General features: G+C 46.4%; 2 protein-coding genes across 6 annotated transcripts in view; one reads left to right on the top strand and one right to left on the bottom strand.

Annotated features, from left to right (window-relative positions):
* C6 (complement C6) overlaps positions 1–9,183 on the top strand; it is a 121,799-nt gene extending 112,616 nt beyond the window's left edge. For 3 of the 4 annotated variants that reach the window (XM_053289754.1, XM_053289756.1, XM_053289755.1), the window contains 2 exons: positions 2,507–2,748; positions 7,153–9,183. In XM_053289754.1, coding sequence (XP_053145729.1) covers positions 2,507–2,748; positions 7,153–7,328 — 418 coding nt within the window. In that variant the 3' untranslated portion in view covers positions 7,329–9,183. Of the gene's footprint in view, positions 1–2,506; positions 2,749–7,152 lie in introns of those variants that run through there. The other variant, XM_053289757.1, reaches the window with a different exon arrangement.
* A 6,061-nt stretch (positions 9,184–15,244) lies between these two features.
* The window catches only part of C7 (complement C7), a 54,494-nt gene continuing 51,012 nt past the window's right edge, over positions 15,245–18,726 (bottom strand). For both annotated transcript variants that reach the window (XM_053289758.1, XM_053289759.1), the window contains exon 19: positions 15,245–17,547. In XM_053289758.1, the coding sequence (XP_053145733.1) occupies positions 17,360–17,547 (188 nt within the window). In that variant the 3' untranslated portion in view covers positions 15,245–17,359. The remainder of the gene's footprint in view (positions 17,548–18,726) is intronic.

Raw genomic sequence — 18,726 nt, 5'->3', positions numbered from 1 at the left:
TTTCTGGGCAAAATACAAAGTGCTAGTTATAACCTATAAAGCCCTAAAGAGCGGAGGCCCTGGGTATTAAGAGAATGTCTTCTTTGCCATGAGCCCCACCGCCTGTTAAGATCATCTGGAGAGCCTCATCTGTAGTTGCCACCAGCTCGTCTGGTGGCCACACAGAGATGGGCCTTCTCTGTTGTTGCCCCAAGACCAGAGGCATATTTAGGGAAAATAGCGCCTAGGGCAAGCACTGAAATTGCAACCCCTGTCCAAATATCTGACACCCATCTTTCAGATAACTTTACCATAATATCAGCTCAAAAATACAAGTCAAGCTCATTAATCTTTTCATATTTCAAAAACTATTTAGCAGTGGATGTAGCGAAACCAAAAAATGCTGGAAAACTACAAATTTCAATATGCTGGGACTCATGAAATACCCAAATACTATGTGGAGGTGTACTTGGAAAACTAAACAGAAGTGTCTGTCTAATTCTCTACTATGCATTGTAGCATCACTATTACATAAGTTTTAAAAATAAATGGAGAATTTGACTTTTCCCAGATACTCTGAAAATAATTAAAGGATATGCAGAGTAAACTGTGTCACTGCTTAGAATATATTCTAGTATTTCAGAAAGACAGTTACAATGAAAGAAAGAGAGCAAGGAACTCCCGGTGGGCATTAATACTAAGGATTTCACACTGATTCAAAGACAAACTCACCATTAATAGCCATATTATTAAGACATCACATTTAACCCACTTATCACAAGAAGCAAAGTAAGAGCAAATGAATACAATCGTAGCACATAATCTTCAGCTTAGTATTCACAAGCCCTGATTCTCTGTACATAGTGCCAAACTGAATATGTGTACAGTGACATATTATAGTAAATTATTGTTTTTTACCTGTAGCCCCTTCGGGGGGCTTCCTAAAGGCCGTGGGGAGGGTCTGCAAAGGTTCCCCTTCCCCCTGCTGGCCTATAGGGCCTCACAGGGATCATTTGAGCATGTGCGGTGGCCGTTTTTTAAAATATATTTTTTAAATGGCCGCTGAAAACAAAATGGCCACCACTCATGCTCAAATGGCCTCTGCGAGGCTTGGCATGGCCTAGGGCCTCACAGAGGCCATTTGAGCAAGTGCAGTGGCCATTTTGTTTTCAGCAGCCATTTAAAAAAAATAATTAATGGTGCCCACCCCCCTTCAAGTGGCATCTGGGACATGTGTTCTGCCTGCCCAAGACTCTGGAATGTGCTCCCTACTAAAATAAGAGCCTCCTCATCTCTGACAACATTTAAAAAGTACTTAAAGACTTATCTCTTTGCCCAAGGTTTTTAATTTGACTGTGGTGTTGAATTGTTTTAAGACTTTTATTTTCTGTTTTCCCAGGCCTTCAACTAAGATTGTATTTTAAATTTTAATGTGTTTTTACATATTTTTATCTATAATTTTTATCTTTTTATGAATTCTAAATGTGTTAAATTGTATGTTTTAATTCTGTAAACCGCCTAGAGATCTTTATACTATGCAGTATATAAATTCAATTAATAATAATAATAAATAATAATTAATAATTAATAATGGTGTGAACCACCCAGGGACACAGGTTTGGGGCAGTGAACAAATTTGATTGCTTGCTTGCTAAATAAATAAAATGCACAGTGTGGGAACCCCTGCCTTATACTGAGTCAGACCATTTCTCCATCTTAATCCGTATTAATCATTGACTGGAAGCCTTACCTAGGGTTTCAGACAAGGGTGTTTTACTGCCTTCCCTGGAGGTGACAAGGATTGAATTTGGAACTGTTTGCATACAAAGTTCATGTTCTGCCACCGAGCTACATCTCTTTGTCCACTCACTCCCTCAGGAGTTTCTCAGGACGTCGTTTTCTGCAAATACTTCAAGTATGTCATGTTAATTTAAGACTTGAAATAAATTGGTGAAGCCCCAAAAAGTGCTTTCATATTTCCATAGACAGCCTGGCATGTTCAGTATCACATGCATGCCGATGGCTAAAACAACCTGAAATTACTTGAATGGGATCATTGATTAACATAAGAAGTGTTGCATAATGGTTAGAATGTTGGACTAACACTGGGGAGTAAAGTAAAGTAAAGTTGTGCTGTTGAGTCGGTGTCAACTCCTGACTACCACAGAGCCATGTGGTTTTCTTTGGTAGAATACAGGAGGGGTTTATCATTGCCACTCAAATTCAAATCCCTATTCAGCCATGAAACTCACTGGGTGACTCTGGGCCAGTCACTTAGCGTAACCTACCTCCTAGGGTTGTTGTGAGGACAACCAACCACAAACAAATAACTGTTCTGGGCTCTTTGGAGGAAGAGCAGGATATAAATGCTAAAATAAATCCTGTTCAACAGCCTGTTCAACAGCCCCTGAAGCAAACGCAGGGATCTATGAGCCCAAAAACAATGCTGACATCTGCACTGTCCTGGGTATTGTTCCTTTCATTTGTTCTGTTACCCAGCTCTAGATGTTCCTTTGTCTCTTGGCAGCCACTATTCAGAAGATGTGTGTGTCCTGAATACAGCTTCTGAACAAGCCTTTACAAAATCCAGCTGTCCGTTTTTGGCAGAAAAGTGCTTGGGAGACAATTCGTTCCACTTCCTGCATTCCGGCCCCTGCCGAAGTAACGCCAACTTGCACTGGGCCATCGAAAGGGCCAACATCTCTACCCACAGTGTAAAGAGGGAACCCTGTGGCTATGACATCTGCTATGACTGGGAGAGCTGTTTGGGTATGTATATGTAGTTTCCAATTTTCCTGGCTTGATGCTGTGATCTTAGCTGTGGCAATTAGATCTGCAAAACAAGCCAAGCAATTCTGTTAATTGCTTAAAGGTGGTTGTAGCAACTTCTGAAAAAGTGCCCAAATTAATCCAGGTGGAGGCTTATTTGTCCCTTGTTTTCCCTCTATTCTTTCAAAACGCTTACAGGTGGCAGGCCCTGATGTAGAAGAGGCATTCTCATATGAAGCTGCCTTCTGTTGAGCAACTTCTACTGAGTACTCCAGTCGAGTACTGTGCACTTGGAGGGGCAGCAAATCTCCAAGGTCTTAGACACAGAGGTCATTCACACAATCAAAAATGGTGCTCTACCCAGGTTTGGGAGCTGAGTGTGCTCCCAATTTTTGGTTGTGTAGAAGCAAGGTAGGAGGGAAACCTGGGTAGCTTTTCCTCCTACCTTGCTTCCACACAACCACTTCTACCCAGGTTTTCTTCTTACCTTGCTTCCATACAACTGAAAATTGGGAGCACACACACAGCTCCCTCAAACCTGGGTAGAACACAGTTTTTGATGATGTGAATGGCCTCAGAGACATTTCTCAGCCTTGCTCTCTAACTGGAGATGCCACAGATTGAGCAGAGCATGTGCTTTTATTTTATTTATTTTTAACATTTATATCCCTCTTGCCCTTTCCAATCTAAAGATGTTCAAAGCAGCTAACAAGACACATAAATAACAATAAAGATCCATCTTATTTATGTATTATTTCTCTGTGTAAACCATCCTGAGCCATTTGTGGAAGAGCGGTATAGAAATAGAATGAATGAATGAATGAATGAAAAAGATACAATTAATATATTAAAAAGAGAATTCTAAAAGAGCAGTGAAAACCAATGAAGCACTTGAGGAAAGCCACAGACTGCATTAAAGCTACAGAACCTTAAAAGGTTTGCTGGAATAAAACATTTTCAGATGGTGCTGGAACACTGTCAACAGAGAAGCTAGCCAAACGTTCTGTGGCAGGGAGTTAAACATGCTGGGCACAATCACAGGAAAGGCCCATTCACCCATTACCACCAACCTCCCCTTGATAGCATGCTGAACTTTCTCACACAGGAGGAAATACATCTACTAAAATGGTGCCTGGAGTTTTTCTCCCTTTCTCAGAGCATGAGAACTAGGGGTTATCTCATGAAAGTGATGGTCAGGAAGTTTAGGACAAATAAAAAGAAGTACTTTTCCACATAGCACATCACTAATCTATGGAATACTCTGCCATAGGATGTGATTATGGCCACCAGCTTGGCTGGCTGTAAAAGGGGCTTAGACATATTTGTGGAGGACAGGTCTATCAGTGGCTACTAATCTTGTTGGCTAAAGGAACATAGGAAGCTGCCATATACTGAGTCAGACCATAGGTCCACCTCGCTCAGTATTGTCTACACCGACTGGCAGCGGCTTCTCCAAGGTTGCAGGCAGGAGTGTCTCTCTGCCCTCTCTTGGAGAAGCCAGGGAGGGAACTTGGAACCTAGATGCTCTTCCCAGAGCGGCTCCATCCCCTGAGGGGAATATCTTACAGTGCTCACACTTCCAGTCTCCCTTTCATATGCAACCAGGATGGACCCTGCTTAGCTAAGAGGACAAGTCATGCTTGTTACCACAAGACCAACTCTTTTCCCTAGGCTACCTCCAGGTTTTGAGGCACGACATCTTCAAATATCAGTTGCAGGGGAGTAACAAGAGGAAAGAGGGACTTTTATCTTTTGCCTGTGGACTTCTCTTGCCTGTGGACTCGGTGAGGCTATTCTCACAATCAGGCGAAATCGGGCTAGGGGAGCCTAGCCTGATTTCGCCTGACCGTGAGAACCACCGGGCTCGCAGGTGAGCCCGGTGCACTCCAAGCGGTTAACCCACTTAAATAACCCCCACAAGCCTAGGTTAGCTCCGTGCCATGGCAACTCACGAGTAGAACCCCCGACCGGGAGGCTTAAAGGCAGCCTCTCCAGCATGCCCGTAAAGGAGCCAGCAGTTGTGTGGCCGGCTGCTTTGGCCGCCCAGAGCAGACTGCTTGGTCGTCTGCAGGGAGAGTGGGCTAAGCCCGCTGTCCCCGCTAACCCTCTCCAGGCGGTTCCCACCAATTGTGGGAACTGCCTCAGTCTATGGCAGCTGCCTATGTACCTGTGAGGGAGCAGGCAGAATATCTTGCAGATTAGACACAAGGACTTCCAGACCCAGGGGGCAGAGTGGGCGGGCTCAAAGAACCCAGGCTGCTGCCAATCAGGGGCCACGCCTGGCACCCCAGCCACCCCCTCTGCATCTGATGTCAGATGCAGGGGGCGTGGCGGGGGGCTGCCAGTGGGAGGAACATGAGCTGCCACCTGGCTTCCTCCACCAGTGTCCAGACCAGAAGGAGCCTTTCTTCTAATTGGTTCAGTTTGGTCATCCAGGGGTTGATTTGTCTTCTTTGTTTTTAAAAGGCCTGGTTCAGGGAATCAGTTGGGTCCCATGGGTTGAGAACCGCTGATATAGAGAATAAAACATTCCTTTGAATATCTATATATTTATTGGAAGTGTTTATTGTCTGTTCTCTGAAATGTCCTTGGAATTTCCAGGCTGTCTCCATTGAGCTCTGATCAGCTTCTCCATCAGAAATCCATATTGTTCAGGCAGCTATAATGAAAGGGGGGGGGATGTTTAATGAAGAGATTATAGTTTGTGTATGTGTTGGCTAAGCCAGATCCCTGAGAGATTATTTGGACAACTGTTATTGCACAACAAGGGGAAAACCAGTCATAGTTTTCCCTGCAAAGTTATGAAATGTTTGTTGGTTGGCATGTTGCACAGGGAAGTCCTGCCAAGAAAGGGATAGGCGATGGCTGTGTGAAGAGTGGTCAGGAGAAACTTGGTGTGGGAAAGGAAGTGAATGAAAAAGAAAAATGCATATTCCTTCCCTCCTGCTACTACAAGTCTGTATCTATTGCACCATTTCTCAACTAGTTAAGCTAAGCACAACTTCTTAACAGCCATCTCAAGAGAAGGAAGTCATTCACACAATCGAAAATTGTGTTCTCCCCTGGTGTGGGAGCTGTGTGTGCTCCCAATTTTCAGTTCCCTTGCTTCCACACAATCACTTCTACCCAGGTTTTCCTCCTACCTTGCTTCTATACATCTGAAAGTTGGGAGCACACACAGTTCCCAAACCTGGGAAGAACACAGTTTTCGATGGTGTGAATGACCGCTAACCCTTTTTCTCTGATCATGTGTTGCCACGCCTCAGCTCCACACCGCAGTGACTCACAAGTAGACCCCCGACCAGGAGGCTACAACAAGCCTTCTGGCATCAGGTGGCTCCCCAGAATGCCCTGCACACTTATGCAGGGCATGCTGGGACTTCCGGGGGCTGGGAGGCCCCCAAACCCCACCGCCCCAACCAGCTCCGTGACGGAGCCAGTAATCGTGGGGGCGGCCGATCCAGCGGCCCAGGGCAGGCTCCCTGCTTGTCTGTTGGGAGAGCGGGTCAATTCAGCTCTCCCCGCCTGGATCAAGGAATGGATTAACCAAAAACACTACAGTACCATGAGAGACATTATGGCTCTCCACGCGTGGAGAGCCTTAATGTCTCTCATGGTACTGTAGTGCTTTTGGTTAATCCATTCCTTGATCCAGGCCAGCTTTTGAATAAGGCTTTTAGTTACTTGTATTCCAGTCCTGGAGTAGAAGGGGGGTTAACAAACAGCCAGCAACAAGATCACTGAAAAGTAGTCTGCACTTGCCTCTCGGTACATAGTATCTATTTCATTAAACTATTAATATTCCTGATTCCACTCCACTGCCTTTTCCTTGCACACCACAACTCTTTCCCTTGGATTCTACGAGGCTATTCACACACACGTGCAAAAAGGGAGTGCAGTCCAGTTTTGCACGTGCATGTGAACTGCCAGGATTGGGCCCGATTCCAGAAGCTACGTGGTTGCAAACCTACCTATTTAGCCACCCTATTAAATGAGGTTAAGGGAGCGAGCACTCAGTTAACCCCGTTTATTTGTGCATGTGTCAGATGCGGCTATTACAGACAGGGCTGCTTACAGCCATGGCTGGCACACTCAGGGAGGGGAGGGGGGAGTTCCATGAATGAATGAATGAATGAATGATGCACCACTCACTCACACGGTGCATTATCAGACTTCTGGGGTGCGGGGTGGCTCATGGTGGTGCATCCCAGCATCCTGACCCCCAGTGCGGCAGAGGGAGCAGCCGCTCATATGGATCCGCCCACCCAAGGAAGGAGAGGAGATTGTCTGCGGGGAGGGTGAGTGTAACCCACTCTCCCCGCAGACCACCCCAGAGCTCTTCTCACTGATCACGAGAAGAACTCCTACAGGTACTATTTGAGACTCTCTCTTTTTATCTCCTAGAGTCACAGGCTGAATGTGTCTGCCTGCTGCCTAACCAGTGCCAACGAGATGCCGGGCAGAATTTCTGCATCCAGGTCAGATCAAGAAAGAGGACAGCCAATCTCTGTATGCTGGGAGCAATGAAATGCTCGAGTATGAACGCTGAAGTGCTACACGAGGGAAGCTGTTCGGGTTAAGAGCCGCCAGGGTTCACATGACTGCTTTTGCTCAGGATATGTCTGGATGGGCTCCGGTTTCAGGAACTGAACCGCTTGATTTGGTGGCAGTTCTTATCCTCCCAGTCCAGATGTGCATGAGGTTCAGGCCCATGCCCTTACCCCTTTTCTTCAGCTGAGCAAGGCCATTTCTAAGTGGCAGAGCATCTGCTTTGCATCCAGAAGGTCCCAGGTCCAAATCCTGGCTTTTCCAGGTAGGACTAAGGAAGACCCCGCTCTGAAATCCTGGAGAGCTTCTGCCAGTCAATGTAGCTAAGCTCAACAGACAAATCCTCTGAGTGTTTCATGCATTCATGTGCAGAGTGCCTTGCCTGATGAGTACTTCTTAAAAATATTTTTTTTTGTAGAAAGTATAAAGTACCAAGCACAGTAAAATTCTGGCCAGTTGGCAAGCCTAATCTCGCCGCCAGTCTAGATATTATAGCAGGTGTGGGATTAGAGCAGGCTATGCCATACAGCTGGCCAACTACTGCTGCCTTTATTTTTTTAAAAAAGCACATTTAAATCTACATAAACAAAATCTAATTATACAAAAAGGAAAAACAGTCATAAAAACATCATAACGTTTCCATCCATGTGACATATACAAATCTTCATCCCAGAGGCAGAGCCACCATTGGGCGAGTGGGTTCAAAGAACCCTGGTCGCCGCTCCCAGAGACCATGCCTTGCGGCCTCAGACATGCCCCACGCATCTGAGGTCAGACGTGAGGGGCTTTATTTTGCTTCCCGATGGGGCCACGTGGCACCGCTTGGGACCGAAACTGGCCCACGCTGCATTGGCTGTGCGGCCAGAGTGACTCCCCCTGCCTTTTAAAGGCAGGGAGAGCCGCTCCTGGCCTCGCTGCCAATGCAGTGGGGCCAATCTCCCTCCCAAACGGATCTGCGCTGCCCTGTTTGGGAGGGAGGTCGGCCCCCGCTGATCTCCCTCCTTTTAAAGGTGACCTTTTCAAGGCAGGGAGAGTTGCTCCGGCCACGCTGCCCAATGCGGTGCGAGCCGATCTCCCTTCCAAACGGGTCTGCGTGGCCCTGTTTGGGAGAGAGACCATACCCCTGCGTCAGATGCAGGGGCGTGGCTAGTAGGGCCCCTGCATCTGACATCAGACTAGGGAGGGGGGGCAGGGGGCTGCCGCCTCCCTCCGCCAGCCTCCCTTCATCCCCCAAACCTGGGTAACTACATCAGCAAACACTCTACGATTCCACAGAACTAGAAGAGAGTGTCCCCAAACACAAGACCTTCCGTCCCTGGGATCCCCCTGTTCCATCTCCATGTCCCCTCTACAGCCAGTGTCCAGTGCACGCAAACAGTTCTTGCTCTTGGGCCTGAATGATGGGCCTTGGGCCTGATTCAGCAGGGCTGTACTTCTCTACACGTAGTTGTATAGTAGCTACAGAACCATCCAGTAGATAGGAGGCTGCAGCTTTGATCATACTAGGTGTGTGTGTTTGGGTGACTTCCAGCTTTGGGGGATTCGCCAAAAATGGTAAAGGCCCTAGAAGGGCAGACCTTGAGCCTAGCTTTAAAGTGGGGGGAGGGGGACATGTGTGCTGTAAAATGGTATGTGCTGTTCTCTTGTTCAAGCAGCCACAATTTGCATTTTGTGTCGATTAGCAATGTATCTTCAAGGTATGACTCATGCATATAGCTTTTGTATTATTTTACAGAAATTTGTATGAACAAAGCCACCGTCTGTTGTTTCAGCATTATGTGCTCAGTGATAACCTAGCATCTGGCTTACATTTCAGAAGTTACGTTTCTGTTTCTATTCTGTTAAAACTTAACTAACACCAATAAACCTCTGATCAGAAAGGCCAAATTTTTTTCTAATGGATGGCTTTAAAAACCAAAACCAAACCCTTCTCAACATTTGTTAAGTCAAGCTGATCCTTTCCTGAGGTGAGGCAGTTGCCTCAAGCAATGGATTTGGGGGGGCATTAGTGGGGCAGGAAGGTGCCCCCTGCCTCCTCACCTGCCTTCCTCTACCACCCTTCACTAACTGCCCTTGGAAAAACTCTTCCCCTAGCTGCCACCATACCTAGTGGAGTTGTTCCACTGTCAATGTAGTAGTTCAACAGAGCCATGCCAATTGGCCTCTGCCACTGCCACCACCTCCTGCCCAGTGCACACTTTCCTACCACCCTTGTGCTGGGCTAGTAATGAAACAGGGAAGGAAATGGAAGAGAAAATGATGGAAAGTCAATGGAGTATGGAAGACCCTCTTTGGAGTGAATGCACATTGGGAGGTGAGTGTGAGTCTCCACATGCTGGTCTAGTGAAGTAGCAGCTGCTACTGTAAACAAAAAAGGAGGTAGACATACCATATTTACTCAAATTTAAGATGGGTTTTGCCCCTAGTTCTTGCCTGTTAAATATGGGTGTGTGTGTGTGTGTGTGTGTGTGTGTGTGTGTGTGTGTGTGTGTCAGGGGGGTTCATCTTAGATTCAGAGTCCCCTTTCTTTTGGGTAAATACAGGTAATAAACTGTATTTAACCTCTGTCTTTTAAGGCCTCATCTTATATTCAGAGTAGCCTTCTATTTGGGTAAATATGGTAGGAAGTGGCATTTGGTGCCCTGCTTCAGGTGCATGGAGGTCTTGGGTGGCCACACTCTCAGCTGGAGCTGGGTGATCAGCTTGCTCCCTCAGTATTCTCCAAGGTCTTGCATACTTATCTGGCAGTGTGGGAAACCAGGACAGAACGGCATGGGCTTGTCAGGCATCTAGTTTGATCCTAAAGCTGACATACCTCTTGGTTTTGACTGTTAGTGAGTGATCAGACTATAGCTCATGCAATAAACTTTTCTTGAAGTCTTTCAAGCTGCAGTTCCTATGCATGCTTACTATGGAATAAGTCCCACTGAAGTCTGGACATTTATTGGGTACAAACAGATAGGATCGTGCTGTTGGACTCAGAAACATTTAAAGTTAATATTAATGAAAATTCTATGTGTGAGATCTGTATTTATTTATAGCTTTTATGAGGGAAGAGAGAGCAAGCAGGTGCTCTGCAGGGTTAAAGCTCAAAGTGAAACTGTGTCAACATTTGTTATGCAACCTCTTGTTTACTGGGCAAGATTGTTGTGGGTTTTCTCGTAAATTGCCTTGCCTAAGAACACATGAAAACGTTTTCTGCCAGTGAGTTGATGACTTGCCTGATTAGACTTCCTCTTGTACAATCCTTTCTGTTCTAGCTAGACTTAGAAGCATAGCCACTTTTAGATGTTTGCATACTTGAACCAACAATCCCATCTCTCTCATGCTCACACACACTTGCCCCTTGCCTCACTCTAGATTAGAATGCATTTTTTTAAAAAACTGCACATAGAGGCAGGAACATGGTATTGCCTCTGGAATCTATTGATTGAATTGACTGCTTCAAAGCTAAGTAGAAGAGCGTGTTCATATATTTTAAGTATTGGGCTTTTTCACTGATGCAATCCGTTTTCAGGTGCAATCGAAGAGATGAGTGTTAATGGGCTTTTTTTCTACTAGAAAACTTGTTAGGAAGATAATCCATAAGTACCAAGCAAAGTACCCATTGCGCAAATGAATCTCTCAAGAAGTACGTTCACAAGCACATGCAATCACAGTGGCACCATAAACTGGGCAACCCAATCAGATCGCAGCAAAGATAACAGATGGGAGGGCGGTGATATCCTGGCTTGGATTTAAAAGACAGCCCATCCAGGAATTTTTGAATGGCTCAGCTCTACTTTTTGCAAGGAAAGTTGGAGGAGGGGGGCCCAGCCCCTTCCCCTTGTTCTACGACATTACTCATGAGAAGAACTATTCAGCAGGGGTAGCATTGTCTCCAGTTAATGGAGAGACTCTTCCTTTGTGATGCTGCTGCTCTGGAGTGGACCACCCTTTCATGGCCATGGAGACACCCATACACTACTCATGAGAAGAACTAACCTGGGGTATGCAGGGATCGGGCAGAATTGCTAACAATGTGTGATGATGCCCCTTCTCCCAAGGACCGCTCTCTTACACTGCTGTGTAAGGCCATGGGGACAAGCCAAATGGAAGATGCTGCCCAGTCTGGTTGCAAGCCGTGAGGTGGGTACCCCAGCAACTCCCTGTCTTTGAGACTTCTGGGAAGAAGCAGCCCTCTGCCAGACTGGCCACCCATTGGAACATATCCATCTTCATTTTTTGCCCGGCATGGCAACCCTACTCTCCTGGGATTGCTGATAATTGGGGCTTCCCTGCAGCATCCGATCTCCATACAGCACAACATGGGCCCAAACCTGGGAAATTTGATAGAGAGTGAAGATCTATCCCCAGTCCCAGTGTTTCCCTAGTCTGCCCACCTGGTATTGCCCAGACACATGGAGTGGCAAATTCTGCTTTGGGTGCAGGAAAAGGTTGTCTGTAGAGGAGGGAGTGGCTGTGTAAAAGTTGTATTATTAACTGCAGAGAACGGGGGCCTCACACAAGTGGGGGCTCCTTTATTTGGATGGCCTAACACATGATAGCATGGAGGTCCAAAGGTCTTGGAGCCTCTGGTCTTCCCCAGTGGACTGGCACTCTCATGAGAGGGCTAATCCCAGGGCAGCAAGCTGACACGTGGCGGGAGTTTGGTTTGGTGTCCCTAGACTGCTTGGCTGGGGTCTGCCATCGCAAGAGCATCCTTTGTCACAGTGGACCTGACCCTTTGCCCTCTCTCATATACATATTTCCTCCTAGGAAGTTCTCATGATCCCTTCCCAGAGTTAAAAAATAAATAAATAGTGCCATTCAGCATCCCCCTTTGCCAGCAATTGTGCTTGTGTGAGACTGTTTTAGTCCGAGGTTCTTACAAGGGCAGTGGTACAATTGCTGTCAAGAGAAGGGCTTGAATTCCATTTAAAGAGATTGAAATGCCCTTTCCCTGCTGAGGTCAGGAACAAAAAAGGCACGATTGCACTTGGCACACCCCCTTGGAGATCGTGGCCAATGGCTGCTGCCCTGCAGATGTGCTGGTGCCTTGCCCACAGTCTGACAATATGAGCTTGCTGGAATGTGGCTGTGGTTGAATGAACGTCTACAATGCGATTCGCAGTTTCAAAAATTATCCACAGGTTTGGCAAACTCCAGTTTCATGTTATGTGTGAATATAGCCTCTGTCTTCTCTTGTCCTTCTCTCTCTTCCTTTCTTCTTTCCCCTTCTCCTTATATCTCTTCCTCTTCTTCTGAGTGACAGTTGGCCTCTCAACTGCTGTCCACCATTTTTGCCTCCCTCTCCTGAACATTCCAAACATTTATTTGTCTCCTTCTGTCTTTTCCCCTTTCCTTTCCTTTTAACCAGGTCTGATCTCCATCCCACCCCCCACTCTCCTGTCTAAATTTGGATGTCACAGAGAACACTCTCTCTTCAATCAACGACTGCAGGGAGCAAGGGGAACTGGCTGTGTGGACTTCCTTCTTGCATGAAGGACAGACTGCACAGCCAATCAGGGTAGGAGTTGAGGGAAGAGCTTCCTCCTTCAACTCTGATTGAAGGGGATGCAGCCTGGGGTACTGAATTCGGACCCAACACAGGCTGTGTCTAACCTCAGATTATGACAATGAGGGTTCAGATTAGAGTTTGAAAAACAGAACCTCGAGTCAGTTGCCACATGGAACTGGAGTTGCATGCATTCACGCATAACGGTAGGACAATACTTTGCCCCCTCAATTCTGGTTCTGTGTTACATGCGAATACACCTGTTGTTGGACTGTAGAACATTGCAGCAGAGATGATGGGAGCTGTAGTCCAAAAGCAGCTGGGGAGCCTCAGGTGGGCTACCCTTGCCCAGCTAGATCTTCTCATGCAATACAATTGTCCTGCCTTATCTGCTCTCAGCCATCACATTCTGCCAGCATATTTGGTCCAGCTTTAGAGGTTAAAAACAGCTTTCAAAGGAAAACAAAATTCTTCCTCTGTGATTAATACCCTAGAGTCGAGCTTATTGTTTGCCCTTGTATAACAGGCAGGCATCTAGTTATGCAGCAAGGCTTGGAGTGTCTATACCCACCATGAATGTTCTGTCTCGAGAACTCCCAGGATGCTTCCCATAGCATTAGTTCTACACTAATGCTGTTTTCTTCCCTTGGCAAAGTGCAAGGTAAAAGTACCTTGGATTTATCATTTTACCCCCCCCCCCCCTTTTTTTTTACCCATTTTTCCTGTGCAGGGAAATTCCCTGGTGGCCAACTTGATAAACAGTCATTCTAAAGTGAAGGGAAATTGGCAAATATGTTAATCAAAGTGAAGCCAAGCTCTGAGTTATGGAAACATCTGAAAGTCAAAATTTGAACAGCCTGACTCCCACGCCCTTCTTTTCTCCTACAGAATCTCAAGGATTCTGTAGGGATCTTCTACAGAAGATCTCCTACAGAAGATCCCAGAGTGCTTTGCATGGGCAAGAGGAGGGCAAAGGCAGACTCTGCAGCCAAAATTCATTAATTTGCCACTACAAAGGCAGCAAATTCTGGCATTCATGTTTGATGTTTGCTCCAGGATGTTCATATTCACATTTTGTTTTCACATATTCCCCATGCTTCCCATATGTACTCTGCTTTGGGACCCCAACTGACCTTTCCAAAATGCAGTTGCTTACAGCCTAGGGAGATAATAGACACTCATACACAATGGGCAGGGTTCAGACTAAATCCCGTTGGAATTAATAGGACTTGTTAGTCATAAATACTGTAACTTGTCTCATTTAGTTCAATGGTGATTCATCATGAGAACATAAGAAGAGCCTTGGTGGATTGGGCCCCAGACCTAGCTAGTCCAGCATCCTGTTTCCCACAATGACCCACCAGATGCCTCTTGGAAACCCACTAGCAGGAGATGAAAGCATGCCCACTCTTCTGTTTTTGCTCACTTGCATCTGGTATTCCAAGGCATCCTACCTCTGAACCTGGAGGTAGCCTACAGCCCACACCTGGGTAACTCACTGGCTACTGCTGTTTTGCCAGTCTCTTTTGAGTATCTGAACCATTCAAAAATATGTCCTTGAGAGTTGTACAGCCCTCGGAGACATATTTTCAGATGGCACAAAGAGCTTCCTGGGGAAGGGGAGGGCATTAGAAATGACTTTCCCCCCACTACACCAGTGTAGTTAGTTGGGAAGTTCTGTTAGAATTAAGGGGGGCCTTTCTCCTACCATTTATGACAGTCCTCTTAGCTACTCTAGAAAGCTACAAGGGGCATGATTTCTCTCCCCAGACCCCCACAGCAGCATTAAGCCTCCATTCCTGGCCGGGATCTCTCCAATTTCACGATGTCTCTCTGTGGTTACACACTGACTATTGTTAAAATCACTGGCACATGCTGGAAATTTGCTTTGTATCAGACTGTAAACACAAAAATTATTAGCGGGATCACACAAACACACAGAGAGACATGGTGCTCTCATATCCCCTGCTAACTGAGCAAAGAGGCTCCTTTTAAAAGTGGTGATTCTCTTTTATCGAGCAGGGGGAGAGCAACTGGCCCTATCCATTCCCAGCACAGCATCCCTCCAGTGGCTGTTGCTGGTGGTTATCTTTTTTTAAGATTGTGAGCCCATTGGGGTCAGGGAGCCATTGTATGCATGTATGTATGTATGTCTAATGGGAGCTTTTGTTGAACTGCGGTATATGAATATTCATCTTATTTGTATAAACCATCCTCCCTTGGAAAGTAGGCTAGAACCAATGAAACCATTTTGGGCAACATTCAGACTAAGTTAATCATGACTAAATCCACTGAAATTCAGGGGACTTAAATTAGTTATGATTAACTTGTCTCACTGATTTCAATGATACTTTGTCATGACTAACCAGTCTGAGTGCTGCCCACTGATATAATTATGAAATATGTGGGAATACGGCATCTAAGCAAGTTTATGTACAGGAAATGCACCACTGCAATTTTTGTTTCCTTTATTAATAGATTTAATAAGATACGCTAATGGTGTTGATCATTTAATGTTTCAGGATTGCTGAAAAAAGTCTAGTGCTGTACAGTTCAACTGCTTACCATAACAAGACAATGTGAACTAGAGGACATGGGCTACTGGAAGTCCACAGAGCTAGTGAGGCAAGCCAACTGCAACCCAACCAACCATGCATGGTGGCCTAAAAGGTGCTTGGCAACCCCCTCCTTTTAGAGCACTAAGCAGGCATCAAAAATAGGGTGTTTATTAATCCCCCTTTGGGGGCAGCCATATGTGATGATGGGCTGTGATGGGCTTGGTGATGGATCACAGGTTGTGCGGACCTGCCTTATTGTCTTTGTAGTCTGTTCCCACCCCGCCCCTACCTCCCATGATAATGCTATGTGGAGGTCACATTTCCAATGAATATGCATTCCTCTGGGAGTGTGTTTTCCCTTTGGGGCTAATTCTAGCATGAATATGCTCCAGCCAAAGAAAATCCCAATGAATGTTAATAGGAGAACTGTAAGCTCTCCCAATGAAATCAATGTGACTTAGAAGTGCTTGCCATTGGCTAGCTCATGCCCTAAGAAAAACAGCTTGGGCAGAAATATTTGGGCAAACCTATCCGTTTCCTTGTGATTATGCAGAGAACTGGAAATATGAGGTGTGGCCTAGAAACTTTGGAGAGGTACTTGCTGATATGGAGAGTGCAAACGGTCTTCAGACAGCTTGTCAAGGTCTGTGGGTTAGTTCTTGATAGGGTTCTAAAGCCAGCCTGATTCTATAACTAGAAATGTGCCAGTTATGTGACCAGGGCTTCTGTGGTCAGGCACTGGATTTGGCAGGTGCAGCTTGTTATGAGGAAATCATCCTTTCTCCCTCTGTACCACTATTAAAGGAGTGGTACAGCCTTCCTTTATGACTCATTACCCTCTTAACATCGTTAATCACTTCCCAACATTTCATCATGGACTCTTGACTGCAACGTTTCCAAACTCAGGATCCATCTTCAGCCCAAACCTGCAACATGGGGTTCAATTCCTTGGACCTCCGCCATGGCACCCCTATTTTACTATACATATCTACCTTTCTCTCTGTTTTAATCCTTTCACTTTCTCCCTTTCTTTCCTACTTTCTCCTCTCTAGTTTTCTCTGACTCTTTTGCTCACTTGGCTTAAAAGATAACAACCTTCAAAAAAAAAACACACAAGATAACTAAAGGATGGCACTGCCACTGGTGCGATCCAACACCCAGTTGCAAATTCCAGCCCACCAGCTAAAGACCACAAAACTGTGATCAAGTAACAGAACTAAGTAGGGGCTAGGCAGATAAGAGCAGGTTTCATTCTCAATGGGTAGGGTTGTTCTCTCCCAGTGGCTGTTGCTGGTGTCTATCTTATGTTACTTTTTAGATTGTGAGCCCTTTGGGGACAGGGACCCATCTTTGTTTTTTTTTCTCTATGTAAACTGCTTTGGGAACTTTTGTTGAAAAGTGGTATATAAATATTTGTTGTTGTTGGGTCAGAATGGCCTTTTCATAAGGCAAGGCAAAGCAGTTGCCTCAAGTGGCAGATTAGTGGGGCATCATCAGGGTGGCAGGATAGCGCCTGCCGTTACCATCAAAGCAGCTTTTAGGGGTTGATCTGACCCTTGCAAACTTTTCAGTGGGTACTTCACTTTGTACTTTGCCGCCCCTTTGTCAGCAGGTGCAGAAAGCAGGTTTCATGCCCACCTCTAGCACCCTTTTTACTTCCTCCAGTATAAGTGAATGGCTGCTGTTCACTCCTGTGGAGGAAAGGGAAGCATCATGCTTGAGGATGCTGCTGCAATATGGACCAGTTATCAAATTTGGGGATGCTGCTGCAATATGGACCAGATTGCTGACAATGGGTGGCCTGGCCCTCAGTGATCCCAGGTGGGAGATGCACCCTGCCTCAATCTGTGAAGCATGCAGGTCTTCTGCCCCCATTAAGCACTACAATGGTGGGCATTTTGCTACTTTAATCCCCATTCTCCTTCTCCCTTGAGCAACAGACTATAAAACCTGCTCTGCTACTGCTGTGTCCGGGTGATTCTAGGGCACCAAGGGGAAAAAAACTATATTAAGAACTTTGCCCATCACAGGGTCTTATGCCAACAATCGTGATATTCTCCCCCCGACACTTGAGGATGCCAGCCTCACATTCCGTCATCGTCTGCTGGGCAACGCTTCCTTCTGCTTCAACACAAATGCTGGTTCCTGGGCTGCTGCACTGTCCAGCTTCCCTGCACGTGCATCTGTTGTTTGGCTCTAAAGAACACAGCACAAAACAAAGAGCAAGAGTTAGGAACATAGGAACATAGGAAGCTGCCATATACCGAGTCAGACCATTGGTCCATCTAGCTCAGTATTGTCTTCACAGACTGGCAGCGGCTTCTCCAAGGTTGCAGGCAGGAATCTCTCTCAGCTCTATCTTGGAGATGCTGCCAGGGAGGGAACTTGGAACCTAAATGCTCCTCCCAGAGCGGCTCCATCGCCTAAGGGGAATATCTTACAGTGCTCACATGCTTATAGTCTCCCATTCAAAAGCTAAGCAGGGTCCACCCTGATTGCAAAGGAGACATGTCACGCTTGCTATCACAAGGTCAGCTCTCCTTAAAAAACAAATTTGAGCTATTTGCACAAAAATGAGTTAAACGGGGAGCTTTCAGATTTGTTCAGGAAAGCTATGCTGAGCAGAGAAGCACTCTGGATATGCATCTATAGCACACACTGTGGGGAAAGAACCATGATGAAAGCTGCTGTATGGGACCCAACAATTCTTTTGGGACCGCACCTGGAAGCTGCCTGGAGCAGTGGCATGGTGGAGGCCATGTGAGTGCTGGAGCTGCATCGCTGCCGCATGGGCTGCTTGGGGGAGCACCAGGCAGCTTTGGTACCCAGCAAGGACCATCTAATTTACTTTGAAAGATGCTGCCTCTCACTGCTCCCCGTCTCCTCCACATCACCCTCACCCCTCTCACCCTTCTTACTGCCCTCAATTGAGCTCAGTGCTCGAACTGCCAAATCAGTTCTCTTTGAACTGGGTTCGGTTCGGTCTCGGATTGGGCCCCCTTCCTGAAGGGTGGTTGGGATTGTGATCAAACCGCTCAATGGCCCCGGTTCATGGCGGACTGGTTCGAGAGCAAGCCAGTTCTGCACATCCCTGCTCATAATGTGCTGTAGGATGCCACTGACCAAGTGTGTGTGTGTGTGTGTGTGTGTGTGTGTGTGTTTTCAGGGGCAGGGATTGGCAGATTCATTCAGATGTGCTAAGCATCTGGGCAGGATCCAAAGGCCTGACATATTTTGGGTATGTGCAATGGTTTTCTGTCCATGTAGCCAGGGGTGTAACTATAATAGGGCAAAGGGAGACAGTTGTCTGGGGGCCCACTGCCTTGGGGGGAGGCCCCAGAGGCAAGTCACATGACTGACTCCCCCCAGCTGCAC

The sequence above is a fragment of the Hemicordylus capensis genome, chromosome 2, assembly GCF_027244095.1.
Source record: "Hemicordylus capensis ecotype Gifberg chromosome 2, rHemCap1.1.pri, whole genome shotgun sequence".
Taxonomy (NCBI): domain Eukaryota; kingdom Metazoa; phylum Chordata; class Lepidosauria; order Squamata; family Cordylidae; genus Hemicordylus; species Hemicordylus capensis.
The sequence above is the reverse complement of the archived record's forward strand: the minus strand, read 5'-3'. Positions and strand labels throughout refer to the sequence as shown.